A 19,538-nucleotide genomic window follows, 5' to 3' on the forward strand; every position below is an offset into this window, starting at 1 on the left:
ACCAGCAGAATATTAAACAATGCATTACGAAATCTGCTTTACAGATCATTTAATAAATCTGATTTCAGTCCAGACTGATAAAGTCTGCGGTGATATAATGCAGGCCCAGATGATGCGTTTGATTAAAGGTCAATCATCTTATCTGCCGTTTATCGTGTTCAAAGTCTTTAACATGGAACTCAGAAGAAACTGCAAACTGGAGTGGTGCAAGAAGTTGCTGAAAACATCCGTAGATTCCACTGAAGCTCGTTTAACGGTGCATGTTGTTGCTCAAACCTTTATTTTTTTGGACCACATTTTCTCAACACTGAGCTTTTTCCTCTGTAGAAGTGAAAACGCTGCCGTGTTGCTGGTGTGAGGGATTGGTTTGGTTGGGTTCATTAGAAGAAGCTTTGAGAGGTTACCTGGTGGGATTAGCAGTAGATCCCTGGAGGAAAACGTCAGCTGAAGGCAGCAACACCACTAAAGTCCAACCTGCCCAGCTGTGGTTATTAACACCTGAAAGTGCAGACAGGTGTGAGGCTCGGCAAGGCTCGACCTGCCTCCAGTACTGCTGCGTTTTGGCTTTATTTTAGTGCAACTAACCCACATACTTTAAATAAACTTGCCATTTGCACTCTTCCTTACTGTGTTTGCTTGCAGTAAAAGCGTTTATGTGAACTTTGACACCAGATTTATGGTTGTAGGCGATGCTGACGGCAGATAGAAACGTGGCACCTTTGGAATTTAATCATCTGTGGTTCTAATCAAGGACTTATTGCCGACCAGATCTGTCTTTAGGGCATCAGATCGGTGTTGAGAAATGAAATTAATTTTACTTCTCAAGATAAAAGTGGCATCTTTATGGTATTCATTAACAGAACTTGAACCTTCAGCTTCTTTTTGATGACTACAAATTTAAAAGAGTGAGGAGAGAAATTCATCAGTTTTCAGACCTTGGAATTTTTCTATGTCCACCTTCAAAAAAGTCTTTTTAAGGGTTTAATATCTCCAGAAATAAAACTCCCACAATCATTAAACTTGGTGAGAACACAGACAGAATAGTTTCCAGCAGATCCAAAGAGTCAAAATACTCCAGTAGAGGATGATGTTTTAGTTATTTGCCCTTGAAAATGGAAGGAAAGTGCAAAATGTTTAAACAAGGCTGGTATTAGGCTGATCTAAATAGCAAAAAAAATGCAATCTTGGCTTACAGTACTTGCAACACATCAGATTCTACTGATGTTAGAGCCTCAAAAGTTGGTGAAATGTCAACCAAAGACTGCATTTTGAATAGGAAACAAGGATCCATCCCTATATATTCACTCACTACATACCAAAATGGTGTTGCTCCATTAGTTCAGATTTTGTTCCAAGTTTATTGTTGTTACTTTGTCACAAAACTAAGTTCTGTAATACAAATTTTGGACAAGCCTCTTACTCGGGAAGCCATTTTAAAGGTTCAATATCTCCAGAAATAAAACTCCCACAATCATTACATTTGGTGAGAACACAGACAGAATAGTTTCCAGCAGATCCAAGCAGTCAAACTGCACCAACAAATGCCAAATTTACTGATTATTGGGTCTTGAAAGTGGGAAAAAAGACCAAAATATTCAAAAGAGGGTGGTATGGGGGCCCCAGAAAGTTCCTATAAGTGTATATATATATGCATGGATCCATGTTTCTACTATAATAAATGAATAATATATACATATACATAACACATTGAATGAGAAGGTGTGTCCAAGCTTTTGACTGTATATCAGTGAATATTAATCTGTCTTGTATCTATCTTTGTACCTATTGATCTAATTCTAATTAACAATTTAATCATCATCTTTCTTTTAAACCACTCTGATAAAGGACTTGTTTGGCTTGATGTGATCCTACTCTTTGCTGTCCCTCCCTCCTTCCTCCATATAAGTACATGTCCTCCTCCCTAACCAGCTGGGAATTCTCTATTTAAGCTGCTTTGGAGCCCTACCAGGCTGACAGTGATGCTGAGGATGCTGTATTGTTTTGGCATGAGCTTCTCTCTTCACTTCTTCACCGTGGTGTCGGCCGCCGCCGTCATCAATAACGGCTCTCAGCCCCTGAAGCTGCTGATCGGCTTCCAGGCTCCGTGGAACATGTCGCTGCCGTTCAGCGCCCTGAGGCTGGGCTCGGCCCTGCAGATCGCCGTGGACAAGGTGAACACCAACCCCGCCCTGCTGGGGAACTACAGCCTGGACTGGGTGTTCAAGGACACCGACTGCAACCCCAAAGAGTCGCTGGGAGGCTTCATCCAGCAGGTGTGGAGGGAAAACGTGTCGGCGCTGTTCGGGCCGGCGTGTCCAGAAGAAGCCGAGGTATGGAGGCACCTAAAGCTGAAGCAATCAGACAGAGGAGAGCAAAAAAATAAGGTTCTAAAGGTCCGGTTCTGAGGTCAGGATTCAGCTGTGGAGTTCATTAAACATGCAGTTTATGCTGCTTTAAAGTCAGTTTCTTTACTGGAAAGTATTTTAAGAATAGTGGAAACTTCACTTTTCTTAGAGTTATTGTTGTATTTTTCTGCTTTAGTGCATGTTCCTGTTTGAGAGTAAAAAAACTACATTTACTACATTTTATATGGATGGATCCATGTTTCCTACTAAAAACACAGTCTTTGGTCAACTTTCTACCAACTTTTAAGGCTCTAACATCAGTAGGATTTGATTTCAGGCAAATGTAGAAAGACAGGGTTCAATTTCTTTGATATTTTGACACCAAAACGGTTTTGCTCCATTAGTTCAGATTTAGTTAAAAGTTTATTGTTGTTCTTTTGGTAACAGAACTAAGTCCTGTTAGACAAATTTTGGACAATTTTGATAATTTCATACATTTTTAGACCTGAGAAGTTTTTAAATGTTGCCACTTAAGCCATTTCAAAGGTTCAATATCTCCAGAACTAAAACTCCCACAATCATTCAATTTCATGAGGACACAGACACATTTCACCAACTTTTGGGGGCTCTAACATCAGTAGAATTTAGATAAAGGTTTAATTTTACCAATGTTTAGCATAAAACACCTAAAATTCTGCATTCTGTTGAATTTTTATGCACCAGTCTGTCTCCTTTCTACATTGACATTGATTTATGTAAAGGAAAACACTAAATCCATCCATGTTTTCTGAGTATTGATGAAGACATGTTGTCCTACCTGTAATCTTCGCTTGTTTCTGAGGATCTGACATCGGTACATTTTGCACGTTTTTCTTCCAGAGTTGACATAAATCCCCAAATTGTTCAGTTGTTTTTGACAAACTGAACATTTTTGTGTTCTTCAGGCTTGTTTTTAACTTTTACTTGCCATCATTCCTTCTTCTCAGGTCACTGGTCTCATCGCGTCGACGTGGAACATCCCCATGTTCAGCTTCGTGGGTCAATCCTCCAAAATGGACAACAGTGAGATCTACGACTCCTACATCAAAGTGGTTCCTCCTCTTAAAAGAAGCTCAGAGGTTCTGGTGAAGACTCTGGAGTTCTTCGGCTGGTCTCACGTGGCCATGATCGGAGGAGGACTCGACTCCAACACTTGGGACAAAGTGGACGCTTTGTGGAAGACGGTGGAGGATCCACTGAGAGCTCAGTTCAAGCTGAATGCAGCCGTGAAGTTCGACACCAGCGACCCTCAGCTGCTTCACCAGAAAGTTAAGTTCATCTCAACGGTGGCCAGAGGTAAGAGGAGAGTTTCTGAGAGCCATCTGAGGCGACTATGAATCCACCTCATCTGGACAAACGTTTTCTTCTGCAGTTATCGTGGTTCTGACCAACAGAGATGATGCCATGAATCTGCTGCTGGAGGCCGAGCGTCAGGGTCTGATGAACGGAGACTACGTCTTCTTCCTCGTCCAGCATTTTGAGGTCAGTGGCAGCGTGGTGAGTAAAACCAAGAAAACACATCAACAGGAACGTGTTCTGCAGGTAAATCACTAAGAAGTGGGGTCACTGGGGGAAACCGCTGATGAAGTAGAAGAAAGATAAGTTTAAATTGATTGCAAAGACACAGAAAACCACCACAAAGGAACACAAAACAACTAGAAACAGACAGAAACGTATCACAGATGCACAAGAAAAACTACAAATGGACAGAAAACAAACATGGAGACACGATTATAAACATAAGAAATTTTTTACAAAGAAACACAAAACAACAACAAAAAGACAGAAAACCATCACAAATAGGGACAGAACAGCTAGAAACAGACATAAAATGACGGCAAAGAGAGACAAAAAAAATACAAAAAGACAGAAAATAATCAAAAATAGCCACAAATCAACTACAAAGAGATAGAAAACCACCACATATAAGCCAAAAACAAGCACCAACTGACAAAAACAACCAAAAGACACAAATATTTAGTAGAAAGAGGTACAAAACATCTACAAACATACAGAAAATCACTACAAAGAGACAAAAAACAACTACAAAGATAGAAAACCACCACATATAGGCCCAAAACAACTGCAAATAGACTAGAACAACCAAAAGACACCGAAATTTAGTATAAAGAAGTACAAAACATCTACAAACATATACATAATGACCACAAAGAGACACAAAACGATTACAAATTGTCCAATTAAGTGAGCATCTTCATAAATTCCTGTCTTTCTAGCTTGAAATCCCCCCTTCATGTTCTGTATTATATCTGTATGACAGCTCACTGACTGGGGAAACGCAAGAGGAACTTTTGCACTAAAAATAATAAAACTTGGTAAAATCAGCCGGCGCATTAGAGGTATTTTAGTAGAAACAGGTCCACAGAGCTCAGACTGACGCTGCCAGAAGCAGCTTCTCTTTTCCAGCCAGCAGACGTTGACTAGATCAGCTGAAATGATGCTGCAGCAGCAGGTTTTAGCAGCGAGCTAATTAAGCTAATGGTGCATCTATGAGAGTGTTGAAAACGTTGTCTACAGCCGACTCTTCCAGCTGACTCATTTTAGAGCAAGAAGGAGGTTAAAAGCAGAGATAAAGAGTCTTTGTTTTAAATATAAGGAAAAATGAAAAGTACCAGATCGTTATTCTGCTAAAGGTAACCAGGTCCATCCTCATCATCTTCTGTTCCTCTTTACTAACTCGTTTCTGGGATTAATGTCTTTATCGGTGCAGGACAACTTGTGGAAAAACGCCCTGAACAGCAGATTAAACCAGGCAGCCATCAGAGCCTTCGACATGACCTTCATCATCGGACAGAAAGCCTACGAAGGCTACGAGTATTACGATTTCTATGAGGAAGTTTTCCAAAGACTAAAGGGTCATCCGTTTAGAAGCAACTTGACGTCTGAAAGAGAGGTAAGCAGGCACTGATGACAGATTAAAAACCTAAAACACTTTTATATTAAGTCTCCTGCTTTACTTTATTCCAGGTGAGCCCCTACTCGGCCTACCTGCATGACGCCGTGCTTCTTTACGCCATGGGTCTGAAGGAAGTCCTGAGAGACGGAAAAAATCCTCATGATGGCCGGCAGCTTCTGCAGAGATTAAAAAACAAGCACAGCATTCGATTTTATGGTAGCTATGACCTGTAATGGCTGTTTAATGAGGTTCAAGCTGTAATTTCAAAGGCACTTACCCTTAATTTTCAAAACAATAAGAGAATTTAGTAAAAGGAATGTCCCAAACCAGATCCTGAGACTGTAGATGAATTAAATCGAAAAACTAGCACACAGGTTGTAACGTCATTTTCACAGGTTGAGCTGCAGCCATCATTAGTGGTACTTTGACTTGTTCTGTACCTCCTGATTACTGCTGCAGCTGTGTTTCCACTGATTTTTTAGTTGGTTAAAGATCTCTGTACTGTTTTTCATTATTTATCTGTTTTTGTGGGGCCATGATGAAGGCATGCAGACAGACACAGCTCATAGGTCTAAAACTGAGAGAGTTCTGTTATTTATCACAGCTGGTTTTACAAATATGTTCCCGCAGAGCAAAAAAAAAATAAAATAAAATAAAAAATCAAGGAAAGTATTTATTGTCACAAATTTAAGCCCAATCCTTTTGTTTACGTCTCTAAAACTGCAGTTTTAAGTCACAAATACATGATTTAGGCCACAAAAACAACCAATAATTATTACACTTACATATAGGAATGCAATCCCAGCTTGATTTACCAAATAAGATCTGACTGGAGGTCATTAAGCATCACAGAAGTCTTTGTCATGGTGCCCCTTTACTAGCTAAACTATGCTCTATGCTTGTTGACACAAAATTGCAGTATTAAACAGAAAGAGGCTCCCCTTGGTGGTGCAACCAGGTACTACAGCTAATCTACAGGACTTGAAATGAGTATTATCTAGAAAAATGGTATCAGGTATCAGCAGATATTAAATATTAAATGATTTGAATCAGATCAGGGGCCGAAACATGATCATGACATCCCTCGTCTTAACCTTACTTTATAATTAGTGAGGCAATTTGTAAAAATACATAATATTGTCCATTCTTAACCTTAATACAATATTTAAGTTAGTTGGGTCCTTATCTTGTATTTTTACTGTTAAAAATGTTCAAAATACAGATAATACTGCTTCAATTTATAGCTATAATATATAATATATATTAGATTATAGCATTAAGTATAACTGAGTACGTGTATTGTCAGATCACGTCTCTCTATAATACCCTCACTGCATAGGTGCAGTAAATAAATATTTAAAGAGGTTTTCTATGCATCAGGTGAGAGCGGCATGAAATCTGATACAGGTAAAGTAAATTAAAACCCTGAAGGTGTGAAGTTTTAAAGTAAAAAAAACACCTGTAGCCTGGTTCACTTTTCCACCAGTCGACACTGAAAAAAATAACTGATTCAATTAGTAATAGAATTAAGCAATAGAATTAAGTTTATCATAAGGTAACAAGTCATTTTAATAGCACTGGTTTAACTTATACTACAGTTTAAAAGTTTGGGGTCACTTAGAAATGTCCTTGTATTTGAAAGAAAAGCAACTTTTTTCAATGAAGATAACATTAAATGAATGATAAATCCAGTCTAGACATTGTTAATGTGGTAAATGACTATTCTAGTTGGAAACGGCTGGTTTTTAATGGAATATCTCCATAGGGGTACAGAGGAACATTTCCAGCAACCATCACTCCTGTGTTCTAATTAGGGCTGGACCTGAATATCCGGATATCCGAACATTTATTTTGAGATCCGAATATTCGGTTCCCACACACCCCCATGTCCCCCCCAACGTGTCCCCCCCGTCGGACGTTACGATATGAACCGAGCCGAATATTCGCCTTGTCTCCCCCCTCCTTCTCGGACGTTATGAAGCGAACTGAATATTTGGATATTCGTTATTAATCAGGGCTGAATATCCGGAGCCCAAAAACTGCTATTTGGGCGAGCCCTAGTTCTAATGCTACATTGTGTTAGCTAATGGTGGTGAAAGACTAATTGATGATTAGAAAACCCTTGTGCAGTTATGTTAGCACATGGATAAAAGTGTGAGTTTTCATGGAAAACATGGAATTGTCTGGATGAACCCAAACTTTTGAACGGTAGTGTAGGTGTACCTAAATCGTTTGTTTCCTCTCAGGTGAAAAGTTTGCAAAGCTGCAGTTTAACTTGAAAGAACGTCAACTTCAAGCATCCATTTTATCCACCTTTCATATACAGACAATTTACTTAGTCGAGGGTAGTTCCATCTCTGGAGGCAGAAATCTCAAATAAAAACTATCTGCAGTGGAATCAAATCTATTTTTGGTGAATCAACATGTTAGCAGGTCGTAGTTTCATTTCGATTCATCCACTAAAACATCATTTCAGAGGCAGTTTGTTTCTGTGTTGGCCTTTCATCTCAGGTGCGTCTGGACTAGTCCACTTTGACGAGGAGGGGGAGAGAAATCTGGACTATTCCATTTATGACCTGCAGCACAACGGAGACGTCACCAAGTTTGTTCCCATCCTGCATTTTGACAGTCACACCAAAGACGTCCGGTACCACGTTTCATAAATCACATCCGGTTTGCGGGTCATTCGGAATAACAATCCTTCTGACATATAAATTTATCATTTCAGACCAACATCCATGTTTTCCTCCATGGTGTGGCCTAAAGGAAAACCTCCCTCTGACACCCCAGAATGTGGCTTCAACAACGAACTGTGTGAATGGCTGACCAACGGTAAACCAACGTCTGGTTTTATTTTCCCATCCAGACCACCAACACTAACTTAACACTCTCCTATAAAGCCACTCAGGCTAAGCTAACCTCATCATAACTTCCTGTTTCTACGTTCCAGACCTTGCCCTGCTGGCTCTGCTCATCACCTTCCCCGTCATTGGTGTTGTCGCTGTTTTGTTGATCGGGGTTTTGATGCTGCAGAAGCTGCGACTGCAGACAAAGTTGGACGATTCGTGCTGGTGGATGATCAGCTACAGCGACATCACCATCATCAGGGAGCCCTCAGTACGAGCACACAAACTGCACATGGACATTAAACAGTGTTAGCCGAGTTTTGGTTACGTATCTGTAGGCACATTTTGCATTATTGCATCAGATAAAGTTCACAAAATCAGCAGAATTTGAAAAAAAACTCTACTTTTGTGGTTTCAATCATCAGCTGAAGGGACTTTTTACTTTTTCTAAAAAGAGTCAGTGAGCTTCAGTGGAGATGGAACCACCTTTTCTGGTTAAGATCAGACACAATGACCAAAGTTTTGTTCTTCTTGTTCAATGTTTTTTGGCACTAGATTGGCACTAGAAACCCTCAGTAGGACTCCACAATTCAAGGAAAATATCTCGGCAGGATTTGAAAAAAAACAGTTCTTTTTCTTCAGCTGAGGTGTCTTTTTAATTTTCTAAAAAGAGTTAATGAGCTTCACTGGAGATTCAAACACCTTTTCTGGTTAATTTCAGACATGGTGACCAAAGTTTTGTTCGTCTTCTTCAAAGTTTTTTAGGAATTGGCACTAAAAAAACTTCAGTAGGACTCAATTTAAGATATATTCTCAGAGCAGCAAGATAAAGTTAATGCTGAAGTGAAACAAACTGCAGTTCCTCCGATGTCCACTTGAGGCAGGTTCCAAAACAAGTCGATCTCCATAGAGCTCCATGTTAAAATGTCTAATTTTAGAGTGAATTTACAGCAAAGTTCGGTCTCTATAGCTACTATATACTGTAATGTATAGGTGTGAATTTCTGTGACTCACCTGTTGAGGTTTGGATGAAGGCTTAAAGTTGTGCTTAGTTAAGTCAAAGTTATTTAAAGTTCTTGATCTGATATTCATTAAGGAACTTGCTATTGAAGTTGTTTCGCTGAAAAACATGCCGGAAGAAGAGTTAACGTGGATAACGGGAGATCGAAACACCTTTTTTCAAATGATGTCACAAACATCTAAGTTCCATGACTGAGCAGCTGTTTTCATTTTTTCCATCGTCTTTCTCTCCAGACAGCATGACACATGTCAGTTCTAGCTAAATAACTACAACTTGTCTGATTAAAAACAATTCCTGAAGACTTTTCTTTCTTCTAGATGGACAAACTTTTGTTTTTGGACACCTGGCAAACAGCTGATTTTGTTTCTGACTTCTTCTGCTCTGTTGATGCGTAACGTAGCCGATAGCGTCACATTCTGATGAAAGTTGTAAAACAAAGTTTACTTTAAATTTGCTTGACAGTGATGATGGTGTTTCTGCTGCAGGGAGTTCAGGGTTTATCTCTCAGCACCACCGGTAGTCAGACAGGAAGTGGAAGTTCTCACTCCAGTTTCTCCAACAACAGCTTCGGTCTGAGGGACAAGATGGGCAAAGAACACATCTACACCACCATCGGCCTCTACCAGGTACCGGATCGCTCAGAGTTTACTGTAGAACTCTTCTAAGCTAAAAGGCTTTACCAGACTGAATAATTCCTGTGTGTGCTGAATAAGAAGACATTTTATTCAGTTTAATTACCTGTAGGTTTGAAGAGGTGTCATTTTGTCTTTCAGAAACTGGTTAGTTTCACTTTAAGGCATCAAGCACACTTTATGAACGTCTTTTGGCGAATGCTAATACCATTATTTTATTTTTAACTTGAAACAGGGAAATCAAGTTGCAATCAAGTACATTAAGAACCTGATGTGCTGCAATTTCCAGAAACCTTCCATCATCGCTGAGTTCAGTGTGGTAAAGTTCCTCATTTGGTTCCAGATCAAACTTCAGTTTGGACTTTTTGGTTCATCTGATTGTTAAAAAATGTTACCACAGTAAAATCCAGCTGCAAACTGCGGCATGTATGTTTCAAGATATTACTCTAAGAACCTATGAAGTGATATGTCGTGTCCTAACCATCTCAACCTCTTCAAGACAGATGAAAGAGATGAAACATGAGAACTTGGTGCAGTTCTTTGGTGTTTGCATCGATCCCATCTGTCTGGTCATCCAGTACTGCAAGAAAGGCAGCCTGAAGGTCAGAGAGCCAAATACTGAAGGAAAATTTAGGTAAAAAACCATTCATAAATAGATGTTTAACTAAAATATGTTCATGTTCTGTGGTGTTTTTTGTCTGCAGGACATTCTTAAGGCTACAGATGTTGAGCTGGACGGGATGTTCAAGCTGTCCTTTGCTTACGATATTGTCAACGTGAGTGTTTAATAAGTTTTTGCTCTAAGTTTGTGCTTGAAAAGTCACTGTATTTACTTAATACAGCCGAAGTTTCACAAATGTACTCTGAGCAACTAGGTGAGAGATAAATTAAAAATATATGCATAAATAAAAAGTAAAAAATAGAAAACAGAAATAGTACCAGTGAATTAATGAGAAAAACTGGAATAAAAAAAGACAAACTATAGCTAAAATCTAATGGTCTTCTTGTATTTTCTGTATTTAATTAATTCTATTTACTACTTTATATTTTCTGGATGTTATAGGGTCTGAATCACGCTGTTTGTTATAAAATTGATGGATAAACACTGAGCCTTTTATTTATTCTCTATTTACTTTCTGTTCTAAGAGGAGTCGGTTTTAAAATTTAAATGAAACTATTGGAATCAGCCTTTACAAAGCTCACAATTATTATTTTTTTGTAAAATGTTAACTCCCTTGTGGCTGCTAAAAATGAAACGATGGATGTTCATTAACCCTGTTGGGTCACAAATGTTAATATAGACTTTTGTAAAGTAAGAAAATCTGTAATTTAGATATATGAAGTGATGCCACATGACATTATAGAAGTGACTGAAAAGTAACTGATCAGATCCTTCAAGGTAAAAATCTGGAGACTAAACTGTCATTTTTAAGTAAATCTGATGAAATTTTAGTTTCTGATTCGTAACTCCACTTATTCCAAAGGCTGAGACTGATTTTGTTCCTGTTATATGATAAAATGATGAGTTTTTATGATTATAATTAAACTTTTCATGGTATCTGTGATCCAGGGGATGGAGTTCATTCATAAAAGTCGACTAAAGTTCCACGGGAATCTGAAGCCGAGCACATGTCTGGTGGACAGTCGACTCCAAATCAAACTCTCCGGTTTCGGACTTTGGGAGTTTAAATATGGCGGCATAAGCAAAACCATCCCACTGGAAAACCCCGATTATGAAGGTGAAGTCGCATCTTGAAGCTGTCTGCTTTTATATTACACCAGCGTATAGACGAAGAGAGACATGTGAGGTGGTTTGGGTTCTTTGCAGAGATGTTCTGGACGGCTCCAGAGCTCCTGAGGCAGGCCGGTCTGCTGGTCAACGGGACGCCCAAAGGGGACGTCTACAGCTTTGCCATCATCGTGTGGGAACTCATGTACAACTCTAAAGCTGGTCCATATCAGGACATCAACCTGGACCCCAAAGGTGGGCAGGATTCACTTGTTTTCTGTAGAAGAACTGTGTTGACAGAACCTTATGAGCCTCGATAGACCATCCACATAGCACAGTTTGAAAAGCTGCAGTCGACCAGTGAAAATCTTGGACTGGAGGTGAACCTTATGTTCAACTAATCGACTGGTTGAAGGAAATATTGAATCTGTAGATAAGTTAAATGTAGTACAGAGCTTTGAGGGCACTCTACCTTCTAGTCTTATTAGCTGAAATGGATTCTAAATGAACATAAAAGTTAGTACTTGTAGCATATTAGATCATTTGAACCTGGTTATTTTATACTTTCTACCTTTTTGATCAAAGTGGAGCCACAACAACGACCTTTAGGTGTTCGGCAATTTGGTGGCAGCTCTGAGAAGACGTTAAATGAGTTGGACATAGAAGTCTCCATTAAGTTGGACTAGTTGAAAGTAGTAAAAACTTGGGGGTGATTACAGGTAGTCTGTTCCTCCTGCTGCCAAAGATAATGGATTAATCCTGGAAGGCTGCTGATGTAGAGCTATACTCTGCACCAAAGTAACACCAGAGATAGTTGGACCAATGAAATGCGGTCAGATGAAGGTATATCGACCAAGAAATGGACTGCTCCACCTGGAGGGTTCAGTCAGATTCCAACCTGCACATCTTTATTTTAGCCTATATTGGTTTTGGTAAATTGGCACCCTTTAAAGTCTTCCTAACTGAGATTACTGTTCACACTGTACCGTGGTTTTACAGACAACTCTCGGATGATTTAAAAATTAAAACCTGAGAATGTGGAGATTCTTGGGCAAGTTCTGTTTCGTCTTTATTCTTCAATGTCCAGCGTTGTTAAAATTCATCCCACAGTGGGTGTAAAGATACAAATCTGTCTCTCAAAAATTAGATTCCTAGACAACTAAACATTTACATTTTTAAAGAAATGAATATTTTCCCCAAAACTAAGACCATGATGTAGCGGGAAAGCTGTCCAGTTTGAAAAAGCCACAAAGTCTATGTAAGGTGGACGGAGGCTGAACAGGATTTTCACATAGAAGGAAGCAATTTATGTCTTTGTGGAACCAATATCCTTCGACTTGCATTGTGTTTTCTCTTGCTGTTTGACTCCGTTTAAGAAAATGTCATGGTTTGGGTTAAACTACGATCCTTTCATACAAGCATCGCCTTCATTTCCTGCATTACCAAAATAACGTGTCCCGCCACAACTAATATATATGTTGATTAGAACTGTATTTATGTCTAAAACACAGGAGAAAATATGTGTTCCCAAAAACATAACTGGGAACGCAGTTTAGTTGCATAGAAACATTTTTTGGGAGACAGGGATGGAATATTTCACCATATTTACCATCAATCTATTCAGTAAATGTAAGAGGATCACCACAATCAGAGGGATTCACATCTAGAGGCCATAACATTTCATGACAGTCCTTCTAATTTTGAGATATTTCAATCTAGACCAACCCACAGCGATACAAATACCCTAACCAACATCCCAAAACGTCTTCCAGAGATCATTATGCAGCTGAGGACGCCTTTCCAAGGAGAACCTCTGCGACCGGTTCTATCTGAGGATCTGTGTGAAGAGAACATCAACGCCCTGCTGAGGTCCTGCTGGAATGAAAACCCCGATCATCGACCTCCGTTCGGTTCGATCCGGAGGAGGCTGAGGGACACCAGTCCAGACAGGTGGGACTTTTAACTCCGACACAAACCATTCCCAAGAGTAGGAATATATAAAATAAAATAAATAAAAAAACAGAACAACCATGAAAAAGAAGAAGGAACTCAGAAATGTCTGTATGACACAAAACGCCATAGATCACGTACAACTACCAACAACAATCGACATGTACAACGTTTTTCTAAGCGCCCAGAGACGTTACCAACAAATGGTCACTCTGTGTTGAAGATGCAAGATTTTTCTGTTTTTTTACAGAATCTAGTCAGAAAATTCTTTTTATTTTTAGCTATTTTTGAAATTAGACATCTGGAATAAGAGCGATATAGATGAAATATCACTATTTTAGATTAACATTTGGTACATTTTCGGGGAGTCACACAAGATTAGCTCAAGGTTTGTGTTTTTTTTCTGCTTTTACAGTTTCTGGCTCTGATAAATGGCATAATTTTGGCTACTATTTTTAACATTACATGCCTCTCAAAGCCACCATGGGATTTTGGAGCTCAGAGGGGTAGTGAATCTGTAGATAAAATGATTCAAATTGCCATGTGGTAATGTTAACGATGATTTTAAAACTCTAAACTTGCACCAAAAATGACTCATTCCTTGGCCAAAGTCTTGCTGCTCAGAAGTGTTTTCTGTTTTTTCAGACCAGTTTAAAACTTTAGATGCAATCTCAAACCTCATCCAGGCGTAAAAACTGTATGAAAATACAGAATCTGCTTTGGGTGAAGTGTCTTTTGCTGTAGGTTAGTAAATGTCAGACAGCTGCTGTGGATTTCTATTCCATTGTTTTAGTAGCAGCTCTCTCTTCTGATGTTCCTGAAATCTCCTGGACAGAAAATAAGGACTTTCTGTTCTGTAGTCATGCAAACATCCTGGACAACATGGTGGACAAGCTGGAGAAATACGCCAATCACCTGGAGGAGGTGGTGGAGGAGAGAACCAATCAGCTCACGGCGGAGAAAGCGCGAGCAGACAAGCTCCTGTCCAGCATGTTACCAAGGTACCAGAACAAAGCGTTCCCTAGATTTCCTGATCGGTGGACTCTTCTTACCTCAGGGCTGTTCCTCTGGTTGCAGGTACATCGCAGAGCAGCTGATGGCGGGAAAGTCGGTGGAGCCGCAGAGCTACGACCTGGTGACCATCTTCTTCTCCGACATCGTGGGCTTCACCTCCATGTGCTCCGTCAGCTCGGCGATGGAGGTCGTGACCTTCCTCAACGACCTCTACAGCCTGTTTGATGACATCATCAAGATGTACGACGTCTACAAGGTGAGACTGAGCTCTGCTGCAGAAAATGACTCAGGGTCAGAAGTGTCAGGACAGTAAATGTGTTTCTGGAGCTGTAGGCTAAATATTTCAGTGCATACTGACATTCTTACAGTTAAACAGATGAAAACTGTGATATTTCCCCAATTATGGAAACTACAACTAGCATCTAGTTAGCTTCGCTTAGCAAAACTGGAAACTGGGAAACCATTGAACTGGATCTGTTCAAACTCTCCAAAATACGTACGAAAAGAAGTCAGAAAATCCACCTCCCATCCCCTCTAATGCTCATTAATTCACACATTAAATCTGTGGATTTTAATCCATAAGGGTAAAAATAACCATCTAAGAAATGCTGCATCACATAGTTAGCTTTAGAGATGCTAGCAGATGCTAGCAAGCGTGTCACCTTTGAATACAACCAGGGCTCCTGCTGCCCCTGCTCCCAGTCTTTATGTGAAGCTAAGCTAACCAGCTGCTGGCTATATTAATTTTTTAATCTAGACATGGAAATAAAACCAATCTTTGCATCCAACTCACAGCAAAAAACAGATTTTCACAGGTCAAACTATTCTTTTGAACTGTAGAGACAGAATTCCATCTGTTGTTTTTAAAACTGTCACCTTTGTAAGGTGGAAACCATCGGTGATGCCTACATGGTCGCCAGCGGTTTGCCTCTCAGCAACGGCAACAAACACGCTTTAGAGATCTGTACAATGGCTCTGCATTTCCTGAGCGGCATCAAGGTCTTCAGAATCCATCACATGCCGACCGAGAGTCTCGCAATTCGCGTCGGGATACATTCTGGTAGGAAACAGAAATACAGCTCAACTAAGCTAATTCAGCATCCTCACAAACCTTTTTTCTAAATTAACTGAAAAGTATTTGGTTTTGTTGGTGTTTTTTCCAGCTATGAAGTGTTTGGAAGTGACGGAAACAGAAAGATTTCTGGTCCTATGCACTTGTCATTAGAACATTGTGGTATGGAGGTAAAACATTTGAAAAATGTAAAAAATCAGACGTACCAACAGTCATGTGTGGTGTCTCATAGGTCCAGTGGTTGCTGGAGTTGTTGGCACCACGATGCCTCGGTACTGCCTCTTTGGTGACACGGTGAACATGGCGTCTCGCATGGAAAGTAACAGCTTACGTGAGTTAACTTGCTGTAGTCATTTAGTCAGTTAGACTCTCTTTACCTGAGTTTCTTTATTTAAACCTTCATGGTAACACCTTGAATGAAGATTAATATTGCTGCATTGTAAAGGTGTAAGAACAAAAGTGTTTATTTTCACTGCAGACTTTAGTGTTGGTGAAAAAAACTAGAAAAATAATAATCAGCTCTTCACATTGATGACATAGTCATATACCAACAGCTAGTTAGCTGTCATTCTAATAAGGACGATTCTCTGGTTCATGAACCATTTTGGCCAAAACTGAAATATCTAAACAATTCAATGGACTCTTATGTTCCCCCGAGGATGAACCCAAACACCCAGTGATGCTCTGACTTCATATCTAGTGTCACCATAAGGTTTCCATTTTTAGTTTGGACTGAGATATTTTGCCAACTATCAGATCCATCATGATATTTTCTACATATATTCATTGTCCTTTGAGGATACATTCTGCGCAGAGATATCTTATTTTTTCATACAGTGTCACCATCAGGTAAAACTTTGACCAGTTCTTTGGTTTTTACCTGGAAAACTACACAAAATCCTTCTTGAGCTCAGCTGCACTTTGTGTTTAGAGCTAATAAGCTAACATTAGCATGCTAACAGGCTACAGTAAGATACCAAACCTGGTAAATATTACAAGGTGCAATCAAAAAGTTCAGAATCTGCTTCGATCATGGTCATGTGGTACATAGGTTTTATTGTAGTTGCGTGTTTGCAGTTTCACTGTGGATCTGTTGAAGTCTACGTCATCAGGCCCAGCAAAACTCAACATTCATGTTCCAGAGCATCATCTCTGGTCTTAAGACTTGAATCTACAAGAGCAAACAGTGTCCAAAACTGAAGAAGGCAAATGAGATTTTCTTCAACATTTTAGTGGTTTACACCATGAAGTTGAGTCAAGGTCAAGTTCTCCTGTAACATCCTGAGGGATCTAACGAGGAGCATTCAACACAAACGGCCTGAACTGTAACATAATGGAAAATGGGTGCTGAAACGTGGCAACACACAAGTTTTCCAGCAACACAAAACAATTGTGCTGCCTAGATTTGACTTCTAGTAACTCTTGTGTCTTTCCCAAAATAAAATTCAGGTTAAAGGGTCAATGCTTTGACACACTTTAGAAAATTAAGTCCCCATTGCAGATAATGCTTGACATTATTAGAGAACGTAACTTGCAGAGTTTTACGAGTGATGCAGGAGCACTGGGAGCAGAGTGTCACTGCACGGAGGTACAACTTCACTGAAGATAGCCGCTATGACAACCTCCATCAACAGGCCCAGCAACTTTCATGTTGAGAATCATCACTGGTGATGAATTTTGGGTCTATGGCTACGACCATGAGACCAAACAACAGTTTTCAGTAGAAGAGTCAACAGAGTTCAAGACTGAAGAGGTTGCATCAGGTCAGGAGCAGAACAAGAAGATTTTCACCATTTTCCTCAACATTTATGTGGTTGTGCATCGTAAAGTTGCCCCTCAGAGTTGGGCAGTTGATGTCAAGTTCTACTGTTATGTCTTAGGAAGTCTAATAGAGAGCGTTTGACACAAATGACCTGAACTCTGACAGTGATTCGGTTCTCCAACATGGCAAGTGACTCCTTTGTCTTCCCATATAATAAAACCTGAAGGGTTTGACGTAGTTTAGGAGATCAAGAACCCACTGCAGATAATGCTTGACATGATTATAGAACAGAAATTCCAGAGAGTTTTCCGAGTGTTGCAGGAGCATTGGGAGCAGAGTGTCCCTGCACAGAGGTAGAACTTCAAAGAAGACGGAAATCAAACGCAGACTCTGAACATTTGCTTGTTAAACATCAACTTAGCATGTTCAACTTAGTTTAACTTGAACTTGATTAACTTCTAAAAGCACTGCTGTTTACTCCACACAGCCCTGAAGATTCATATTTCTCAGACCACGGCAGACATCCTCGTCCAGGCCGGATCATTTCAGATGGAGGAAAGAGGGGAAATTGAAATGAAGGTGACTTGTCTGCATGTTCTTTCCTCCAAATAAGCACCAGCAGTGTGTTTAACATGTTTTAACCGAGTGTGTCGATGACAGGGTAAAGGGTATCATAAGACCTACTGGCTGCTCAATAAAAGCGGCTTTAATCCCCCTGCTATAATCTACGACTCTCCACCAGCTGACAGCATCAAAGTAAAGTCAGAGGTACAGCTACAGCCAGTCTTAACAATCAGTGCACTGTAAGTAGCACTGTATGTAAACCGGTGTCGTTTTTTTTTTTTTGTCTGTTTTTCTCTGCAAGAAACCAGGAGCGGCCAGGACAACGGGAAAAAAGGCCCGGAAAACTCTGACCAACACTCACATGGCAGAATCCACGATGACCGCAGTGCACATTTAAAGACGAGGTGGAAGTTCTGATCATATTTATGGTAAATTAGTTGGAATATGTGGAAATGACAGTTTGATAGGTTCATTAAAACACCAAGAGAAAAACATGGACAGAGACTGAAGTTAAAGGGAACAGAGCCTGGAGACTGGATATGAACTGTTGGTAAATTGTATATCTAATGTGTCTAAATCTTTATTTTTTGGATATAAGTCCAATTATAGAATTTGATCCAGTGCTGATATAAAAAGAAGTGATTCATTCTCATTTAAACTGGTTTTGTAGCACATTTCTTCCTGCTATGATTTGCTTAAATCTCATGCAATACATCATTTTTTGTTTGCTTATCAAGCAATTAGAATCTATTTTTCCAGCTGAAATGTTGGTTCTCCTACTAATATCTGCCATCCAGCTGTGCACAGTTCAATAAATGAGGTTTTATTACTGTCTCGTGGAACTCAACCCAAAATTCTAGAGCTAGAATGCAAAACAGTTCAAAAATGGAAAAAGCAACTTGAAAAACTTTCTACAAAAACAGTCATAAATCACTGGAAAACGTATATACAGTGCAATATTGGAGTGAAATGTGTGAAAGAAAAATTACTCTTTCCCCTTCTTAGGGTATTTCCTTGCAGCTGTTAGCTGACGTCATCCTAAATTATCTTCCGACAGGCCGACGCTGTAGCAGGAAGATCTGCCAGGACTCTAGTCGAGGTTAGATATTATCTGTTCTGATGTGACTAAGCAGACTAGTTGTCTCCATATTGGTCTGTAATCTAAATCTGACCTTCTCCCAACTACAATATCTACGTGAAGATCAGAGAGAATCCTCAGAACTGATGCTGGCGTTGCTTGCATGTACAGCTGCTCTGTCGGTGTCACTTCTCCTGATATCAGTAAACTTTACTCTCAGCCTAAATCATCTCAGTCTCCAGTGAGTCTCTCTGTGTCGATGTCTCACCTTTTCTTAAAAGCTTTATTGCATCAAAATAAAACAACCACTTCAGTTTTTGATAATTTTTACAACAGCTCCTCTGTTAAATCCAAAGTTCGAGCGTCTTTGTCTCCAATAATGTGATGTATTTCTGTGTAAAAACTGAATATTTAGAAGAATTAAAATTAAATCCTTTAGATATCATTGGTTTGCTCATGAACTAAGTGCCCTCTATTTAAAAAAATAAAAATTTATTATATAAAAATGTCTGAAAATCGTGTGTTGACATCATGTTAAAAGGAATTTTAAAACAAAATTTAAAACAAAA

At 39.5% G+C, this 19,538-nt stretch overlaps 1 protein-coding gene across 2 annotated transcripts; it reads left to right on the top strand.

Moving 5' to 3' along the window:
- The first annotated feature begins 1,878 nt into the window (after positions 1 to 1,878).
- gucy2g (guanylate cyclase 2g) lies at positions 1,879 to 19,465 on the top strand. Of its 2 annotated transcripts, none has more exons than XM_035944385.2 (22): positions 1,879 to 2,330; positions 3,332 to 3,680; positions 3,757 to 3,881; positions 5,116 to 5,298; positions 5,373 to 5,517; positions 7,813 to 7,948; positions 8,030 to 8,133; positions 8,252 to 8,418; positions 9,654 to 9,794; positions 10,036 to 10,119; positions 10,304 to 10,402; positions 10,505 to 10,576; positions 11,371 to 11,539; positions 11,629 to 11,784; positions 13,302 to 13,479; positions 14,340 to 14,480; positions 14,557 to 14,749; positions 15,379 to 15,553; positions 15,798 to 15,896; positions 17,815 to 17,906; positions 17,988 to 18,095; positions 18,193 to 19,465. In XM_035944385.2, the coding sequence occupies exons 1-22, from the start codon at positions 1,980 to 1,982 to the stop codon at positions 18,286 to 18,288; spliced, it is 3,363 nt and encodes a 1,120-aa protein (XP_035800278.2). In that variant the 5' UTR covers positions 1,879 to 1,979; the 3' UTR covers positions 18,289 to 19,465. The 2 variants fall into 2 exon arrangements, with proteins under 2 accessions (XP_035800278.2, XP_054860659.1); XM_055004684.1 differs by having other exon boundaries at positions 3,757 to 3,866.
- Positions 19,466 to 19,538: the final 73 nt, after the last annotated feature.

This window comes from Amphiprion ocellaris, chromosome 18, assembly GCF_022539595.1.
Source record: "Amphiprion ocellaris isolate individual 3 ecotype Okinawa chromosome 18, ASM2253959v1, whole genome shotgun sequence".
Taxonomy (NCBI): domain Eukaryota; kingdom Metazoa; phylum Chordata; class Actinopteri; family Pomacentridae; genus Amphiprion; species Amphiprion ocellaris.

Coding starts and splice junctions, on each gene's coding strand:
- gucy2g (XM_035944385.2), top strand. CDS start 1,980: ATGCTGAGGATGCTGTATTGTTTTGGCATGAGCTTCTCTCTTCACTTC. Junction 7,949..8,029: donor AGTCACACCAAAGACGTCCG/GTACCACGTTTC, acceptor TTATCATTTCAG/ACCAACATCCATGTTTTCCT. Junction 14,750..15,378: donor AGATGTACGACGTCTACAAG/GTGAGACTGAGC, acceptor CACCTTTGTAAG/GTGGAAACCATCGGTGATGC.